Genomic DNA, 18,747 nt, shown 5'->3' on the forward strand with positions numbered 1-18,747 from the left:
TCACAGGCGATGTCAAAAGAATTTCACGTTAAAAGTAAATAAAGTGTGATAATACTGGTTTCTCCTGTTTGCCGATGTGGTGATGTGACTGCAAGTGTAGGAACGGTCTCCGCAGATTGTTTGATGTCAAACAAAATCAGTTCATGACGAAGCTTGGTACAATAAGAATAAGAAAAAAATAAATATATTTTTTTTTGTAAATAGTGCCGTGATCTAAATTCTTTTGTGTCTTTTTGTTTTCAAAGTAAGAAATTATTTTGTAACAATTAAATTTTAACATTAAAAATATTTTAAAAGTGTTAAGTGATTAAAAGAGACTTTGAAAGTGTTAAAAAAAATAAAAAAAAAAGTTTTTGAACAATTCAAAAATACAAAAATTTCATATCTCTAGTGCAAAGTTCATGAAATGTCCTTGAAATATATTTTTTTCGAATTAAAGACTGAGGAAATAACGGTTAATGTCATATTATTTTCTTTACAGAAACCATAATGTTAAGGTTACTTGTGATATTTGTGTGCATACAAAGTTCCGTATTCGGACAAAATATTCAATTTCCTTTTGATTTGTCGCAATTCACGAACGTCTTTGGGAATTTCCCAGTGTTTCCAAACCAGATGACTATGAATAACAATAACAATCAAAATAACGGAGTTTCTGTAGATGACAGAGGCAGTTTTGGCGAAATCGTAAAACCTGATGTAAATTGTCTGATTTCTTGTTTACAGAAGAAGTATTTCAACTTTTTTGTTTTTGAAATTTTAAGGTTTCTGCACCAACACTACGACCTCCAACTGCCGATTCTGAACGATGCAATTGTGTTCCTTATCACTCCTGCACCGACAACAAGCGATCTGTTGACTTTAACTCAAACAACAAGATTGAAATTCAATATTTGGATGGAACGTGTGAACATTATTTGGACGTTTGTTGTGGAGCGGGCGATGGCGCTAGTCAACCTGCGCCAAATCCGGCACCAACGCCTCAGCCAGCTGTCGTACCGCAACCACAACCTGCACCAGCTCCAGCTCCAGCTCCTGCACCGCAACCGACTACAGCACCACAAACAGAGCCGATTGCATTACCGGGTTGTGGTGTCCGAAATGAGGGAGGAATTGACTTTACCATAACTGACGTTGATCCCAAGTTCGCTGGATTCGGAGAGTTTCCGGTAATTTTTTTTTTAATTAGGTCGAAACAATTATAAAAATGTTTTCGATTTCATTCTATAAGATTTTTTTTGAAAAATTTTCAAATGTACCTAGAACGAAAGAAAATTTTAATTTTTTCGTTCATATTCATGTTTTTTCGAATTTTCAAAAATGATTAATTTAATTAAAAAAAATAATTTAGGCCGCTCCAAATGAAACTCAATAGTTTTGTCCAAAATTTTTGAAATAAAAATGGGGGGGGGGGCAAAAAAAATAAAAAATTTTGAAATACTTTTTTTCATACAAAATCAATCAATATTTTTGTTGTTTTGAGGTTTTTACTATGATATTTGTGTATTTAAAATTGATTTTAAAAAATTTTAATTTAAATTGAAAAAAATTAATATCATAATATCATAATAAATTCAATAATTTTTATGAAAATTATTTTTTAAAGAAAATTTTATGTCAAAATAAAATTTTGAATACAAAAATAACTAAAAATTGAAAAATTTTCTAAGAAATTTCTTAAAAAATTGTGAAAATACACCAAAAATTGGTAATTTTTGATGAAATTTTTAACTTTTTTTTTATTTTGCCCCATTGGATTTTCGAATTTAAAATGGGGCATCGGACAAAACTATTGAGTTTCATTTGGAGCGGCCTTAATTTAATAAAAAATTATTTTGAAAACAAAAATTTAAATAAAACTAAAAAACAAATAAGGAAGGGGCAAATTAAAAAAATATTACAAGTAGGATTTTTAGTGAAAATTGACTAATATGAGATTATTTTGTAGAAAAAATTTTGACATTGTAAAAAAATTTTTTTAATCATATCATTTATTCCGATCCTTAAAAGTTTCGTAATTTATTTCAAATATAAAAAAAATATTTTAAAAAATTTAGAAAAAAGAGAAAAAATATTGTAAAAATCGAGGTTTATGGAATCGATAACATTTTTTATTTTTGAATTGACCTCATTTTATTTTTTAACACGAATTTATTTTGTATAAAAAAATATTAATAGTGGACCGTTGCTCTCATTGATGTCAATACGGGACGTTGTGATTGTGCTGGCAGTTTGATTCTTCCAGTAAGCAAATTTTTATTCTTTTCTTTGACGCAAACTTAACTCAATTTTTTTCAGCAAGTTGTTTTAACAGCTGGTCATTGTGCAAGTGCTGCACGTGCAAGAAGCCTCAAAGTCAGGTAAGTTTTGAGAAATTTTCAAATAAAATACTTACGCAATTTTGATTTTTTTTTTGTAAAGAGCGGGAGAATGGGACACTCAAACGGAAAAAGAACGTTTACCTTACCAGGAGAGACGAGTTGCCGAAGTACTGCCACATCCAATGTTCAATGATAAAACACTTAGCTATGACTTGGCATTAATTCGTCTAGATTCGCCATTTAACTTAGATCGTCACATCAACGTCGTTTGTTTGCCTCCTCAAAATTATCAAGCAGTTAGTAAAAATTGCTTTGCCACAGGGTAAGTGATCGTAATTTGAATTTTCATCGTTAATTCAATTCATGCATGTTTTGTAGATGGGGAAAAGATCAATTTGGAAAAGCTGGTGTCTATAGTGTAATGTTGAAGAAAGTTCCCTTACCGATGGTTCCACATGCAACGTGTCAAAATAAGTTGCGAACAACTAGATTGTCGCAAAAATTCAATCTTCACAGTTCGTTCGTTTGTGCAGGTGGAGTTCCAGGAACTGATACATGCGAAGGTGATGGCGGCGCTCCCTTGCATTGTCCTGCTCAAAATAATCCCAAGAAATTCGTACAAACTGGAATTGTCGTAAGAAATTTTGTTGAAAATTAATGCGCTTTAGAGATTTAAAGTAACTCTGTTTCAGGCTTGGGGCATTGGATGCAATACTGATATTCCTGCGGTGTATGCCAACGTTGCTTCCATGAGAAATTGGATTGACGAAACATTACAAGCACGTGGATTCGACATAACACCTTACTCTTCTTATTAAATCTAATAAAATTGCATTTAATTAAACTTCAACTTAGATTTTTGACCAAGAAAAAATGAAAATTTATGGCGAATCCGTCAATTTTTCATAAAATATCATTTGTGCAAGGTAAAACTGTCAGTACGGATCACACAGGATGTACGTAATATACGGTCCTGTTTTCCACAAAAGAACAGAGATGGTGTTAGCAACGTTTTTTAAACATAAAATACCAGGCGTCGGCATCGTTAACAAAATTTCGTTATACTGATCTACGTATGCTGTACGAGAATGTGTAATGTAAACACGTATTACTTTGCAACGCCATATCTCTGGAGTTTCACTGAATTTCAAGAAGTGTTCTTCCATAAAATGTAGAAGTCGATCGTCTTTTTCGAAGTTCTAGGGGTAAAAAGTGCGAAAAAGACCTGATTTAGATTAATCTGTAAATTATCAATTTCATTCGTCTCGCGAGTTAGTTCAATTTTTCACCACACTTCCGCATTGGGGACGCTGTTGAATGTACCGGATATGGACTTTACGGAAGTGGATCAGCGCCAGTTAAATCGAAGTGGAGACTTTTTAAACTAAAATCAATAGAATTAGCGATAGCTATTTATCATTTTAATTCGTCTCACTACGATATTTGAATTAGCTGTGGCGAGATAGGAGAGACAGTCCAGACATTCAATAACTGAAATTGATCAAATTTATGGATCAGATTCACAAATTGTTAATGATTCTGAGTCACGTGACTCCTTAATTATTAACCGTGAAAAACTTTGTAAAAAAATTTTGGAAAAAACAGAAATTTCGGAAATTTGGTTGACTGTATAAGAAAGTTGCCAAGCTTGCTCATTCATACGTGATTTTGTATGATGTACGACAAACCTACGACGGGCTGTACGAATATACGCTTTCCGCGGCTGTACGTGTCATACGGGTCTGCTAATTCAATTCAATTTTCTCTCACAGTAGTCGCATTGAGATCGTCAATGTGTAAAGACGTGTACATTCATTCCCGTTTGATTGATTTGCGCTGATAACTCCGATCCAATCTCCCTGGGAGAAGAAATCATCCCGTTCCGCAGTCGATGGGGATAAATTAACCCATTCCGTACTCGCATAAAAAAATCAAAAACTCGGAAGATATCAGAAATAAAAAATTATTTAAATTACACACAAATCTATGTATGTAACATATGTCCAAACATTTCATAGACGAAGAACACTATATGGACAAAACAAAAGTGAATTGTGAATGAATACCAAGTAAAAAAAAGTGTAATTAATATACTTGAACACATTTTTAAAAACATAAATAGTAGAGTGATACGCATGCATGTTATGTGTATATATGTACGACAATGTACATGATATAGAAAGTAAACGACAAAATGATAATGGCAAATTAAATATATTTTAAGCTTCTATTCTTCATACAAATGAATATTATTATTACAAATTAAATTGATAAAAATAAAAAGAATTACTTGATAAAAAATTCAATCGTACAACAAAATTTTTATACACATCTCATATACACATGAGTAATAATTAAGTGACGACTAAAAAAATATTCGCTTCGTAAATGCAGTTGGAAATTTATTAAAATGGAAATACAGGTTTGTAGCTTTTATTTTATTTTATTTGTGTTTAATAAAATCTTCAACAGAAAATCTTCTTTCAAACAAAATTTAAAGTATATGTAAAAAAAAAATCAAATCCTAATTATTATTGTATTTTATGTGTTGTATAATAATGCAAATACCAGAAAAAGAATCAAATACGAACTTAAGGAATGTGTCTCGTATAGTCAAGGTCTAAATTTAGAACAATCAATATAAATACGCTATCATATAAAAATTTGTGAGTTAATTATAATCGGTGAAAGTAATAAATGAGAGGTTCTCTGCTGCGTCCACATATAAATATACATGTACAAAAATTTTATATAAACTTGAATTTAAAATATTGTCATTTCAAGTGTTTGGAAGCGATTTATTTAAATGGGGTTCAATATAATATTATACTATGTATTTATATTTGTATATGCGCGTATCGTGTGGTACATGGGCGTTATGTTTTATTTGGCTAAAAATCTTGTTCAACTTTTTAACACAAATTATCTTGATTTTTTGTTTGTTTATTTTCCATTCTAATTATAAAATAATAATTATTATTATAATATCATTCGTCTATAAGTTGCATAATCATTATCTTTATATATACCTTTTTACTGCTTAGTAGATAGTTGAAAAAGATTGCAATTTCTTGTCCTATTTAGCATATTTTTAGAATATGCACGATTTTTCATGTCTGTCCGTTAACTAATAAGGTACGTCGGTAATGCGGTCTAACAAGTGTGTTAAATCAATGAAAATATCTGATTGTTGTCACATGCAGTAATGACGAGATGCGCTCGAGTCCGCTTCACATGGAAACTTTTTACAAAATTTCAACATATTTGCTGTACATAATACTGAATGTACATAAGATATTATATATAAATAAATGCGTTCTTATGTGACATCATTTGTTCCGTGTAAGCAACAGCGCACGTACAAATGCTAAAAATTGATTAGAAAATATTTGTGTTTGTTGTAAAACTCTTGTTTTTTTCAAATTTGGTTGCTCTTGGTTTTCAATTTATTGCATTATTTTTATGATTGTTATAATTTTTGTTTTAATGAATGAATGAGCGAAACAATACGCTAAATGTTTAGTGTGTACAAATATTATTATTATTTATACTAAAAGTGGGATTTTATAGAGAAGTTTCTTTTTATATACCTTGCGCCGTACAATATCTACGAGTTTTAATGTTCATAAGCGCACTATTTTTCGTACATGTAGAAACAACCGTTTATAAATTTATATATATATTTATATAGCTACAGTACATGACAATGTAGATTCCGACTGCTGCGTAAAAGTATACGGTTTTGTATTTTAATATTAATATATCCCCTTTTGAACACGGGCATGCACATCCAAAATATTTCGATCATTTATAAAGAAATTCGTATCAAAGAAAACACCACGCAAAAGATGATGATAGTAAGAATTTTTTTTAGTTTTAAGAACAAATATTTAAGAATGAAAAAAATCTTGTCTCGAAGGGATATATGAGCAAATACACGCTGTCGTTTATTCAATGCATACAAACCTTATATTACGGTACATACACACGAAACCTCTTTAGACAGAGAGAACACAAAATGAAATGCGCGATACATAAAAACTGTAGTTGTACGTCGACTATATATATTACATTTATTTTGTGAATTGTTCCTACTTACATTTTATTGATGATACAAATGAAAGTGTTCTCTTTTTAAACAAAAATTAAATAACATAATAAGATAAGAATGATTTGTATACACTTATTCCAAGTGAAAGATAAGAGATTTATCATGAACATGCATATTTTGACGATAAAGAAAAAACAATATGGTGATGAAATAATTTAGAATAATATTTAAATAACTAGTATGTATTTCTTTTTTACATTTTAAGATATCATTTTTGTTAGGAATTCACTCTAGGTTTTTTTCTTTGTTTCCTTTTTTCGTTATCTAACAAAAAGTAATCCTCCCTAATTTATACCTACGTGTATATAACTACAAATAAGAGAGCGAAAAAAAAACATGTTTTCTAAAAATGAATTTGTCAATGATTCTAAAATTGTTTATAAAACTCGATAAAAAAAATCATTTAAAGCTCTTTTCCTTGACTTTTATATATATAAGGCAAACTTGCATATATTATCGATGATGGTTCGTGTACCACAACGACAACGAGCTACGACGTATATTCTAGAAACTAAATTCGCAAGTAATACCGAGATGTTGAAATTTCATCGTTCGTGATTTTTTGAACACGGTATTGAAAAAAAAAACAATAAATTAAAGAAAATAAAATATTATTGAATTGCATTTACAAAAAAAAAAAAAAAAAAAAAAACAAATAAAAATAGTTAACACACTTACTAAAATAATTAAGTCGCATTTAGGAGAAAAAAGGGTGCATATTAATAACAATAGTAATTTTCGTATTCATTCAATCGTTGCGAGCAAATAACCGTACATCATTGGAATGAAAGACGCAAAACACGATATTGCATCTCCAAAATATCTATGAAATTTCAAATCTTTCAAAAATTTAATCCACTTTTTTCTCTTTCTTTATAATGAACTGATAATAAAGCATACGTGTTATTTTATTAATACTATAATTGTTGTTGCAGAGAACTATCATTCTTCATGTAAAATATAAATGGATTGTGCATGGTAGCAAATAATATACGTCACTCTTTATATAAATAAAAAATAATAATAATATTATATTATAATTCTATTATAAAGCGTGTGTTGGTTGCTTTACACAAAAACACGCTGAACATTCATAAAATTGAACAATTTTTGGTACGTTAGTACCTATATGGGCCATTGTAGACACACACATACGTTGTGCGTTCAGTTGTGAAACGAGCATACCTACAGCTTTGTATACTACAGTTCATAGTACATTTCTACACAATACTTTTAAATAACATTTTATTATAAGATATGCTGTTTTTGGGAGAGACCAACGACGGCGGTTATACTTTATACCTACGTACTTATAAATTTATATAGTACTACACGCTTATTTGTATATATGTAAATCGGTGCACTTGACAGAATAGAAGAGTGAGCTTATTTTGATAATCAGGTATACAAATGTGTGTGTTGTAACTTTTAAATATAATAATTAAAATTTCTTTCTCATCATGGCACCTTATCATGTTTGGCGATTTTATTTTATTGCTATTATCATTCGAACGGAACAGGAAAAATCAGTTTTATAAATAAATATACTTTCAAACATACATTTATATTGTATAAGAATCACGTAAATATGTAACCTCGAATATTTTTATACTTTTTAAAATCATCATATAATTATTATCATTGAGGTTTTTTTTTCTACAGACATGTGTATGATAGTGAAACGTGTATGGTAGTTTAATGCGTGATATTTCATCATGTAAATTTTTTTTTATTTCAAATCATTTGATCGCAACTCTCCACACAAATGATATACAACGGTTTAGAAAAATAACGTTAGGTATAACCCTCAATATTTATTATAAATATTTTGCTTGTTTTTTTTATTGATTTTAATGAATTAAGTAGAAGATAAAAATACATTTTTAATAAATCAAAATATTTTAAAAATACAATTCTACATTTCTAGCTTTAATTATCTATAAAATGCTATTCTCAATATATTTATTTATTTAATGCTTACTTACTTACTTATTTAATGCAGTTTTGTGGTTTTATTGATCAACTCTCGACTTTCTCAAGCATAGTTTAATCTTTATCTATAAAAGTGTACTTGAAAATTGGTCAAATAACGTTTTCACACATTGAAAATTTCCAAGATTTTTTTTTCTAGTTTCAACGAAAAAGACACTGCTATTGTGTATGAACGAGGAAGTATTTCAATTTGTCCTAACTTGACAAAACCCAATTTTTCTTTCAAATAGGGTGTCATTAATATTTTAATGAAACTTTATTTCCAAAAAAAATAATTGTGACGGATATATTAAATTAAACAAATCATATAGTTTTTTTCATACTGGTATCTCTCCGCGAGATGATTTTTGTATAAAAGAAATTTCTGTAATATATATTTTTTGATTATATATTATCTTAAAAGTGAAAACAGACACCCTGATTGTACATTATATGAAGTTGGTGTTCTACGTGCAGCTTACATACAATACGTATTGACGATGTTTTATAGTAATACAACTGTTATGTACTCTCTCTCTCTTGCTCTGTGTAAAAACATTTTTTGTCTGTACGTCTACATACTTAGCGTACATGTATAAAGGAGTGAAACACATTATATATAAATTTTTGTGTATATAACGCAATCACTTATATATTAATTTTAGACGAAGAAGTATATATAGATTATTTTATTTTTTATGATTTTTTATTAATCACATGCGCGAATTATTTATATTTAAATAAATCGAAAAAGGTTATGTCCCTAAGAAGAATGCATTTGTGCATGTTTTCACTCTTTCACATTAAAAAAATAATCAAACACGTTTCGCAGCACGCAAAAATATTGTTGTAGAATAAATCAATATACATAATGTGTGAGGACTTTTATTATATTATTTTATATTTAAATAATATATATCATATTAGGTTAACCTTATGTGAAATAAATTGTATTGGCAAGTTTGTTTGTCTAAAATTTTGATTAACAAAATTATTTAAGGAATTTTGTAAAAAAAAGAGTATTATGTTGCAGCATGCGCTATCGAAGACTTTACAACTAATGCGATTTTGTCAATGATGGTGTTTCATCATTTTGGCAAAAACTTTATATAAATACACTAGAGTTTTATAAGTAGATCTTAAATCATCGTGTTTAATGACGCAATGATCACAAATATGAAACTTTTTCAAGGTCATTTTATTGTGACTTTTAAATTAGATAAAACTTTTCTCCGTTTGTAATAAAATTTCTGTATAGACCAATATTGCAATGGCTAATTTGTTGCATTAAAAGTGAATCAAATTTATCAATTTTCAATGTGCTGTTTAAATATGTTAAATTTTTATATATATTTTTTTTACTTTTGTTACAATAGGTAGGTAGTTGAATAAAAGTTACCTGTATACTGTACAACATGTGTAGGTACGACGTGTACATTGGTGTTTTTAAATTATTGTTCTTCATTCTTTTTTTTCCGTTGTTATAAATACGGAACAAAATAAAAAATCATGAGTTGAACATATTTTTGGTTGAAGAGGTATTTTATAGGTAGAGCAGTTATGTACATTTATACCAAAATATGTGTAAATTTTCTTTGTTGTATTTTAAACTAGCTACAGAACGTCCTTGATTATGACCATTTTAATGAAGGTATATGCATTGACAGTATTTTATAAATTTACTGTATAAGATTTCATTCAGGCCTATATTGCAAACTGTCTATTATTATGAAATGTTAGAATAGAATAATAAGTATCGTCTAGATATTTTTAATGTTTTAGACTAAGATGATGTAATCTAGTTGATGATGTCTAATTGCTATGTAAACTTTTTTTTTTTATTTTAGGTGTTTGGTGGACCATGTGGATGTCATGGACCTTACACTTTTTTCAAGGCATTGAAATTGACACCGCCACCAAGTGTGAATAGTCTCCAAAAAGTACAAAGCAGGAATACACGGAAGTGTGTTGAAAATAGTAGAAAACAAATCCGAGGGTAAAAGAAACATTTTCCTCATTTTTGTTTTATATTAATTTATTCTTGGGTTTTCAGATGTCGCCGAGAGTTAGTATTAGCGTTAGGAGATTGTGTCCCAGTGCGACCGTGGGAAGACTCTCCTATTGCATGTCTTGCCGAAATTCGGATGATATGGAAAGACAAAAATGAACAGGGGCTACTGACTAGTCTTCGGTTGTATTTTTTGCCAGAAAATACTCCGAATGGTCGAAATGTCCATGGAGAGGTAACTAACTTTTTCTTTGAATTAAATTGCAGTTTTATTAAAAGCTTTTATGTGACAGGATGAAGTAATTGCTCTGAATGAACAAATTGTGCTTCGTGCTGATGATTTGATGCAATGGGTCGTCGATGACCTGGACTGGAACTGGGGATTAAATGCTGTTTTTGTTCCGAATGGCGAAAATAAAAGCGCTGATCAAAAAATTAAAGTTACTCATTTACAAAGTACTCAACTAGAATTCAACGATGTCGACATCGAAAAATCTAAAAGTAAGTTCAATTTAAACAACAAAATTTTCCTTGGTTTGCACAGCCGTGACTATAACAAAAAAAATAATGATTTATTTAAAAAATGCATTTATTTTATTATTTACCTCAACAATGAGACTACTTTATCAGGACTGCATTTACTGGAACAGCGGCATTTTAGCCATTTTAAAATATCTCCTTCAACAATTACAAGAGCTTTGTAGTTTTTGTTGCCATTTGGCTCCTCATAAATTGATTCTAAGCTCTGTGATTCATATGAATAAACATTGATTATTAGAACAGCTAATATATAAGCTGCCAAAAATCTTTTTGAGCATTTCATTCTTTTAATGGAAAATTAAAACTTAATAAATGTTCTTCTCTCGATAAATTGCAAACAACTACTAATATGACTCGTAATATATTACGGTAATAAAGTGGTATTTTTTTTAAACATGCAAAATAAGCAAGTTTGTATGAAAGTCAAAATGTTGTTGTTTAAAAAAAATCGTATCCATTGATAACAAAGGTTTGCATTTCATCATTTTTTATGTACAATATATTTTTGTTTACCTACAGATAAAGATTTGGTGTCAAAAGTAGCAGTCATTAGTTATCCGCGATATTGTCGTTATCGTGCAACTCTAACACGATTGGAGTCGGTGCAAGATGAATGGATTCGCAATACTCTCGTAGAAACAATTACCGGATTCGTTGCCTACAGTCCAAATATGAAAATCATGTTCTGTCGCGTAAGTTTTCATCTGAATTCAATTCCCTGAAATGTTTTTAACTTTTTTTTCCTATGTATAGGACACGTTTGAATATCCTGAACTTGAGACTCACGAAAACTTATGTAATCATTTGGCTCCCAAACTTAAAGGTCGCCCACGTAGTAAACGGCGTTTAAGACGCAGCGAGTCTCCATACAAAAACGAATCATCTGAAGCAGATTCAGATGCAGATGAGTCAGACGCGTCAGCATGCTCGGTGGAGAAAGCTCAACCTCGATTCAATATTAAACCACAGCTTCGAAATACACATCGTCTTGTACGACGTCCTACTAAATCAGAATCATCTGAAGTGTCATCACCGGAACTAAAAGCTTCATACGATCGAAAAGTGCGAAGTAATTCATTACCTGACGAGAAAGCCTTCTTGACTCGTTTGAACAACTTTATGGTTAAGAATCCCGAATTTTATCCGAAGATGGTTTGGATGGAACTTCGCCAAAGTAAGTCAATACGTTTAATACTCAACTCGAGTACTAATTATTTCTCTATTTTCAGTCAACTTGTATAAAGTTTATATGAAAGTACAAAAACTAGGAGGCTACGATGCAATAACTGATTTGCAAACATGGAGACTAATGGCAAATGATCCAAATACTGAAGATGGTGCAATGATGAAAAATAAATACGAAAAGATCCTGCTGCCGTTCGAAAGGCATGATACTGAATTTGGAACTCATGCAAAATACCGTTTACAAAATCTTGAACGCCGACTCTCGCCATCTTTGGAAATAATTCCGATTAAGAAAGAAGATTACAATGGCAAAGAGTTGACGAAAGAACAAATGATGAAAATACAAAGCTTAGTGAAATCTCGAGGTACTGAAGCCGATAAACGGGATGATGATAGAATGTCTTCAGTATCGGTTCCCTTAACGACGACAATTACTGTTCAATGCAATGACCAACAAATTATGAATCAAATCAAAATTACAAATCAAATTCAAATTCAACAGATTCGCGTTAATGCGGAGGATAGTCCCCTGCGGTGTAACATAAAGCAAGACAAATCGAGCTCAGACGTTTCAGAAGAGAGTGGAACAAACAAACCATCTTCTACACAAAGCAAGACTTCCTCTTTGAGAAATGTTAGGAAATCTGTAGCAACTACTCCGCCAGGAGGTCAGCGGGAAAAAGAAAACATTCCATTATTTTTAGGATGCAAGTCGACAACAATTACTCCAATCGTGAGTGTCGGTTCGAGCACAATAAACTTGAATAGCACGCCAAAGGAACAAATTATTGTTACGCCAGAAATTGTTGATTTGGCTGACAACAGTGACTCCGAGAGTTCGTCACGTGGCACTAAACGTAGTGGTGCGGAGTCTCCAAGTTTGGCAAAGAGAAAAAAGTTGGACATGTTGAAAGCTGGTGGCCTCGAAGTTACGCCGATAAGTTCAAACTCAGCAGCATCTGCTTTTTGGCAACGAGATCTGTTTAATGCCGCAGGCTCAATGAATCCCGAAGAGTTTTTAAGGACGTTAAGTAGTAAATTAGAGATAACTCCTTCGTCGACACAAAACAAATACAGTACAAAACAAAATTCGAAAGTGCCACCACCAAAAAATCGTGCGGTTTTTACGTCTGCATCACTGCCAAAACTGCAGCCCGTCGGAATGTACGCACAAACAGGACGGATCTATGGAGATCCAAAAGAAATCCTACCTCCAGATTATCAAAAATCTTCTATTAGCAGTACTATAGATTTAACAGCACAAACAACACAACAATACCAACCACATCATCAGTCACAACCATCAAGAACGAAGACAAATTTCGTCAGCAGTTCAGGTAGCAGTAGTAGTAATAGCAAAAATAATACAATTCCAGTGACCCAAGTCATTCATGATAAGAGACTACCACCGTCGCTGATTCCAGCCATAAATTTGGCACAACAAAAAATGAAAAACAATGCTGGACTACAAATTTCTTTGGTGCAACCGCCAGCAACTTCGTCCACACACGTACAAAATATTCACAATTCTCAAAATCACAATATTAAACGAAAAGAAGTAACTATTCAACCGACCTCGAGTAGTTCGTCTAGATCTGACAAAAATACGAACAATCATCGAGTTAGCTCACCGATGAACAATACTCCAGCAGCAGGATTGCCTAATCTGGCACTTGCAAACTTATTTTCAAATCCATTACTATTTGCACAATATATGCAACAAGCAGCCTCAGCTGCAAACCCTCCACCTGGAATGGGAAGCAAGCAATCTCCAACGAGCTCGTTACCACCACACTTGATTCCACCCGGCTTTAATCCAATGATGAATGCTGCTGCTGCATCACAAATGGCTCGAACAAATCAACCGAATCCATTTTTATCGATAATGGACCACCCTCTGTACTTATCGGCATTATGTGGCAATCCAAGATTATTGATGCAAAATGCAATGTCACCTGAATTGTTGCAACAAATTTTGAAAAATCTACCACCAAAAGACACGCCAGTTTCAAAAAGTTAGAATTTTTATGTATTATAGGAAAAAAATCTGCCAATTGTAATAAATTATATGCTTTTACTATTTTAAATGAAAATATTAATTCGAAATGAAATTTATTTAAAAACAATAATAAAATTAAATCAAAGTACAAATTATCCATTACTCTTTCTGAATAAATGAAAGAGAAAATTTAGTCTCAATTTCATATTAATATTGATGCATATTAAATTTTGGCATTCTTTTTATGTCTGTGTGAAAAAAGACTATATTTGCTTCAAAAATTGAATTATAATTTATTGTCCTTACGTCGAAGTTTTTCATAATTAATTTCACGTATCTTTCTTTAGCTACAAAGATTTAGAGTTGATTTATTGACATTTTGCATTAAAATAAAACTGTAATGTTGTAAAAAATTTTTGTGAGTACCGAACAATTTATTTTGAAACACGGAAAATTTTTGAAATAATTAGTTGTAGAAGTGTGGCAAAACTTGTTAAACAGTTGGTGTGAACGTCTTAGAAAAATATATTGTAATTTTTGCATTCAAAGTAATATTAAGTAAACAAATAAATAGTACATATAAAACAAAAATATTCAACTGAATTTTTATTTGTTTCACAAAAATTTCTTTTCGATCTTCTTCTCTTGAAGGACAAATACATTAATACAAAATCATTAATTATGATAGATGAGAAGGAGTAGAAGATGTTGGTATTGGAACTATATTACACCCCAATAAGCCACGACCTTGCCAAGTTTTCGGAACAAGTGTTATATCTATCAAATTTCTAGCTCTTCTTACTTTTAAAGATATATTCTGATTTTGAGAATGTCGCACCAATTCACCAATTTGACCGAGATCTTGAAAATTATCTACATTTATTGAGCCAAACTCAACAATTTCGTCTCGTAGCTGAATTCCCGCTTCCTCCGCTGGAGACCCCGGGCTGACAAGATTGACAATGACAAAGGGGGAACGGTTATTTGAAACACTAGTTGAACTTTGCATCGCAACATCTGGTGGAATTTTCGGTGAAGTAATATGCGAACCTTCCGAATGAATTTCTTCAAGACCTGCTTCAATTACTTTTAGCAACTGTTTCAAATCATTTTGTAAACAATTTATTTCATGTCGCGCTTGTCGTACAGCCATGACATCAATATCATTCCTGGGAAAATCTTCCGAGTCTGTTAATTCATCAGTCATTCCGACATTATTCTGCAAATATATCGAAAATATTGAAAATCAAACATTATTATTTGTGACTTAACTTACTGCTCTTAGTACATTTCCAAGTTCGTTGATTTTAGCCTCAAGCTTATCCTTTTCTTCAATTAATTTCAACACCTGCTCTCGTTTGTTTGATTGTGGTACTACCATTTTTATTGTTTTTTACGATGGAGCTTTCTTTCCTTACCTATTTACAAATATTTTCGTTCGATGTCAAATGTAAACAAAGGTATATATTCCAGTACTCCTCAAAAGATTGAATAAGCGGAGAGGCAAATTGTTTGTGTTAGCACATAAAAACTTGAATAGGACACTTGGGTGAAAAAAGTAAGCAGTTTTAACGGAAAATACTAAATAAATTTGAATATTGCTGACTAAGAACAATTAAACTACAACATATGTGAGACCATTGCTTGATTAAGTTTTCATAAAAGTATTTCAAAACTAAATTTTTAACTCAGCCAAATAGAAAACATACTTTATTTTATTATATCAAAACAAATTTTTAAAACTAATGCATTATGAACAAGTAGGAAAATTGTTAGGAAAAAATTTGGCGATTCGCATGTGTAAGTTAAACAAATTTAATTTTTAAAATGCTTTGTAACATAGGGCCAATATTTAGGCAATGCCTCCAGAAGTTTTAAGATTTCATAGAAAATTTTTCGAGTTTTGTGCTAAAAAATTTAATTTGTTCTGTGTATCGAATATTTTTTAGTCCTTTATCAACTCCAATAGGTTTCATAATTGTTAAAGAATTTTTTGAAATAATGAGTTGAACCGTGTTATTTTTTCATTTTTCGTGTTATTAGCCATAAATTACTTTAATATCTAGCTGAAATTAATAAGATCTTTATGCGCTCACTTATTTATTTATTTAAATCACAATTTTAATGAAACGAATTTATTTTGTCCCGTTGCTTGCTTTGAAGGCAAGTTAAGTATTTCTACCCAACTCACCACGTTCTGCGGCTCTCATAGCAGCTAGGAAACCGGTGCACTTTGGAATTTCGACTACAGCGAGTTTTCGACAAAATGTCTTGTACTGTTCTGAGGGATCTTCTTTAAGCGAATAATTGTAGAGACGAAAAAACTCCTAGTGTGGCCTTGGTGTGGCCTTACCGAAAAATTCCAAACTTACCCTTGACTTGAGCTATCACATTTTCGCAGAGTTCTAGTTCGACTCTGCCCACCACTTTACTAAAGTATTTCTCTTCAGACGAACAGAATAAAACGGCGCTAGCGTTCTTGTAGCATGGCACGATGTGCGGGTCACTATTTGCCTGCATGAGACAACTTTTGTGAAGATCCGACTCGAGAAAAAAGCGCTCGAAAAAAGCTTGCATCATACGGAGCCATGTTTGTGTTTGTGAGTGTGTGCGGAGAAAAGAATTACAAAAAATTGTATTTTTTGATCTAGAAAAACAAAAGTTTTTTTGAAGATCAACAAAAATATAATTTTAATACATTGACATATTTTTTTCAGTTTAAAAACAATATATTTTAACAATTTGTAGACGCCTTTCAAGAACTACATTTTGCAAGAAAAAAATATTTAAAAAAAATTGTACGGTGTATTATTGGCCTACTTATTCATGGTTTATTAACAACGTATCAGACGGACGCATTTTGTTTTGTTCTTTGTCGTTCGTAGATAAACATGTACATGAGAAAAATTCTAAAAAATTGCTGTTATTTGCGATCGCCTTATGGAATAAATACTTCTCGAACACATTTGCCTTGCCATACGCATATCAGTTTCTTTAATCGTTCGTTTGTACGTGCTTGACCTACGTACAAAGTACCAAATGGACGCATTTTTTGTGTTGTTCTTTATCGTTTGTAGACAAATACAAGCACATACAAGAGAAAGATGCTAAAAAATTGCTGTTATTTGCGATCGCCTTAGAATAAATAGTTTTTTAAACACATTTGTACGCCTTGTTTATTTGTAACATACGTTACCAAAATCGTACTTTTTCTCGTATATAATCTCGTATTTATCACATCAATATAGGAAAAAAATCACTCTCGAAATAATCTATGAAGAATTTATCATTTAATTGAGCCAAACAATTTTTTGAAAGTCAAGCATAAGTAGGAGTGAAACAGGGTTGTTTCGGTAACGCATGTGGGAAGTTTTCGTGCTCATGATTTTGGTATTTTTTTTTGTCTATTTTTTATGTTATTTTTCCAAAACTACAGTGGGAAGTTTACGCGCTTAGAAATTCAGTACTTTTTTATGAAATTCCATGGAAATTTCGATGGATTCGCGGTAAAAAACTGAAGTAAAAGTGGGAAGTTTACGTGCTGAAAATTTTTGTACTTTTTTCAAGTGATTTTTTTGGTATATTACTGAAATCAAATTGGGATGTTTACGCGCTCAAAAAATTCTAAGTTTTTACTCAATTTTTGAAATCTTTCTGAAATTTAAGTTGGAAGTTTATGCCCTCAAGATTTACGAATTTTTGGCCTAATAATCTTATTTTTTCTTTAATAATCTTATTTGCCTAATAATCTTATTTTTTCCGAAATTAAATAGGGAACTTTACGCGCTCAAGATTTACGTATTTTTTACCCGCTCAAAATCTAGTACTTTCTAGGTAAATTTATTGGAATTCTTGGTTGGTTACCGAAATTAAATAGGGAAGTTTACGCGCTCAAGATTTTTGTAGTTTTTGCCTAAATTTCGGTTATTTTTCCGAAATAAAATAGGGATATTTCCCCGCTCTATGATTTGTGTTTTTTGCCTAGTTTTAGGTATTTTTCTAAAATCAAATAGGGATATTTCCCCGCTCAAAAATTTTGGGTTTTTTTCTCTTTTTTTTTTCTTGATTTTTCTGAAATTAAATAGGGATATTTCCGCGCTCAAAATCTAGTACTTTTACTTGGATTTCGTCTATTTTTGAATTTAAATAGGGATATTTCCGTTATTTTCCGAAATTAAATAGGGAAGTTTACGCGATCAAGATTTTTGTAGTTTTTGCCTAAATTTCGGTTATTTTCCTATAATTTGTGTTTTTTGCCTAGTTTTAGGTATTTTTCTTGAATTTCTCTATTTATCATATTTATGTAATTTTTACGAAATTAAATAGGGAAGTTTACGCGCTTTTTCGAAATTAAATAGGGATATTTCCCCGCTCTCTAGTACTTTTACTTGATTTCTATTTTTAGGTTAATTTCCCGATTTTTGTACTAAATTTCGGTTATTTTTCCGAAATAAAATAGGGATATTTCCCCGCTCTATAATTTGTGTTTTTTGCCTAGTTTTAGGTATTTTTCTAAAATTAAATAGGGATATTTCCCCGCTCAAAAATTTTGGGTTTTTTTCTCTCATATTTATATAATTTTTACGAAATTAAATAGGGATATTTCCCCGCT

The 18,747-nt window shown here is 31.0% G+C and overlaps 3 protein-coding genes across 4 annotated transcripts; 2 read left to right on the forward strand and 1 right to left on the reverse strand.

Annotated features, from left to right (window-relative positions):
- Position 1: 1 nt before the first annotated feature.
- On the forward strand, positions 2-3,171 carry LOC134827503 (phenoloxidase-activating factor 2-like). Of its 2 annotated transcripts, none has more exons than XM_063840177.1 (8): positions 2-244; positions 482-699; positions 765-1,169; positions 2,179-2,244; positions 2,299-2,360; positions 2,422-2,643; positions 2,700-2,955; positions 3,014-3,171. In XM_063840177.1, the coding sequence occupies exons 2-8, from the start codon at positions 490-492 to the stop codon at positions 3,137-3,139; spliced, it is 1,347 nt and encodes a 448-aa protein (XP_063696247.1). In that variant the 5' UTR covers positions 2-244; positions 482-489; the 3' UTR covers positions 3,140-3,171. The 2 variants fall into 2 exon arrangements, with proteins under 2 accessions (XP_063696247.1, XP_063696246.1); XM_063840176.1 differs by having other exon boundaries at positions 34-156.
- Positions 3,172-4,114: 943 nt separating this feature from the next.
- Positions 4,115-14,472, forward strand: LOC134837002 (uncharacterized). The gene is made up of 7 exons (XM_063852307.1): positions 4,115-4,743; positions 10,251-10,399; positions 10,457-10,646; positions 10,705-10,912; positions 11,471-11,643; positions 11,705-12,125; positions 12,181-14,472. Exons 1-7 carry the CDS (start codon positions 4,732-4,734, stop codon positions 14,154-14,156), a joined length of 3,129 nt encoding a protein of 1,042 aa, XP_063708377.1. The 5' UTR covers positions 4,115-4,731; the 3' UTR covers positions 14,157-14,472.
- A 141-nt stretch (positions 14,473-14,613) lies between these two features.
- Positions 14,614-15,600, reverse strand: LOC134837003 (26S proteasome non-ATPase regulatory subunit 9). Its single transcript, XM_063852308.1, has 2 exons — positions 15,412-15,600; positions 14,614-15,354 (listed from the first exon to the last, which is right to left on the reverse strand). Exons 1-2 carry the CDS (start codon positions 15,514-15,516, stop codon positions 14,815-14,817), a joined length of 645 nt encoding a protein of 214 aa, XP_063708378.1. The 5' UTR covers positions 15,517-15,600; the 3' UTR covers positions 14,614-14,814.
- Positions 15,601-18,747: the final 3,147 nt, after the last annotated feature.

Source organism: Culicoides brevitarsis, chromosome 1 (assembly GCF_036172545.1).
Source record: "Culicoides brevitarsis isolate CSIRO-B50_1 chromosome 1, AGI_CSIRO_Cbre_v1, whole genome shotgun sequence".
Lineage (NCBI taxonomy): Eukaryota > Metazoa > Arthropoda > Insecta > Diptera > Ceratopogonidae > Culicoides > Culicoides brevitarsis.

Bases quoted from the DNA above. Each gene is read 5' to 3' on its own strand.
- LOC134827503 (XM_063840176.1), top strand. The intron at 700-764 runs GTAAATTGTCTG...TGAAATTTTAAG, and splicing joins GCGAAATCGTAAAACCTGAT to GTTTCTGCACCAACACTACG. The intron at 2,245-2,298 runs GTAAGCAAATTT...AATTTTTTTCAG, and splicing joins CTGGCAGTTTGATTCTTCCA to CAAGTTGTTTTAACAGCTGG.
- LOC134837003 (XM_063852308.1), bottom strand. From the start codon at position 15,516: ATGGTAGTACCACAATCAAACAAACGAGAGCAGGTGTTGAAATTAATT. The intron at 15,355-15,411 runs GTAAGTTAAGTC...ATATATTTGCAG, and splicing joins TTGGAAATGTACTAAGAGCA to AATAATGTCGGAATGACTGA.
- LOC134837002 (XM_063852307.1), top strand. The intron at 10,400-10,456 runs GTAAAAGAAACA...TTGGGTTTTCAG, and splicing joins AGTAGAAAACAAATCCGAGG to ATGTCGCCGAGAGTTAGTAT. The intron at 10,647-10,704 runs GTAACTAACTTT...TTTATGTGACAG, and splicing joins GTCGAAATGTCCATGGAGAG to GATGAAGTAATTGCTCTGAA.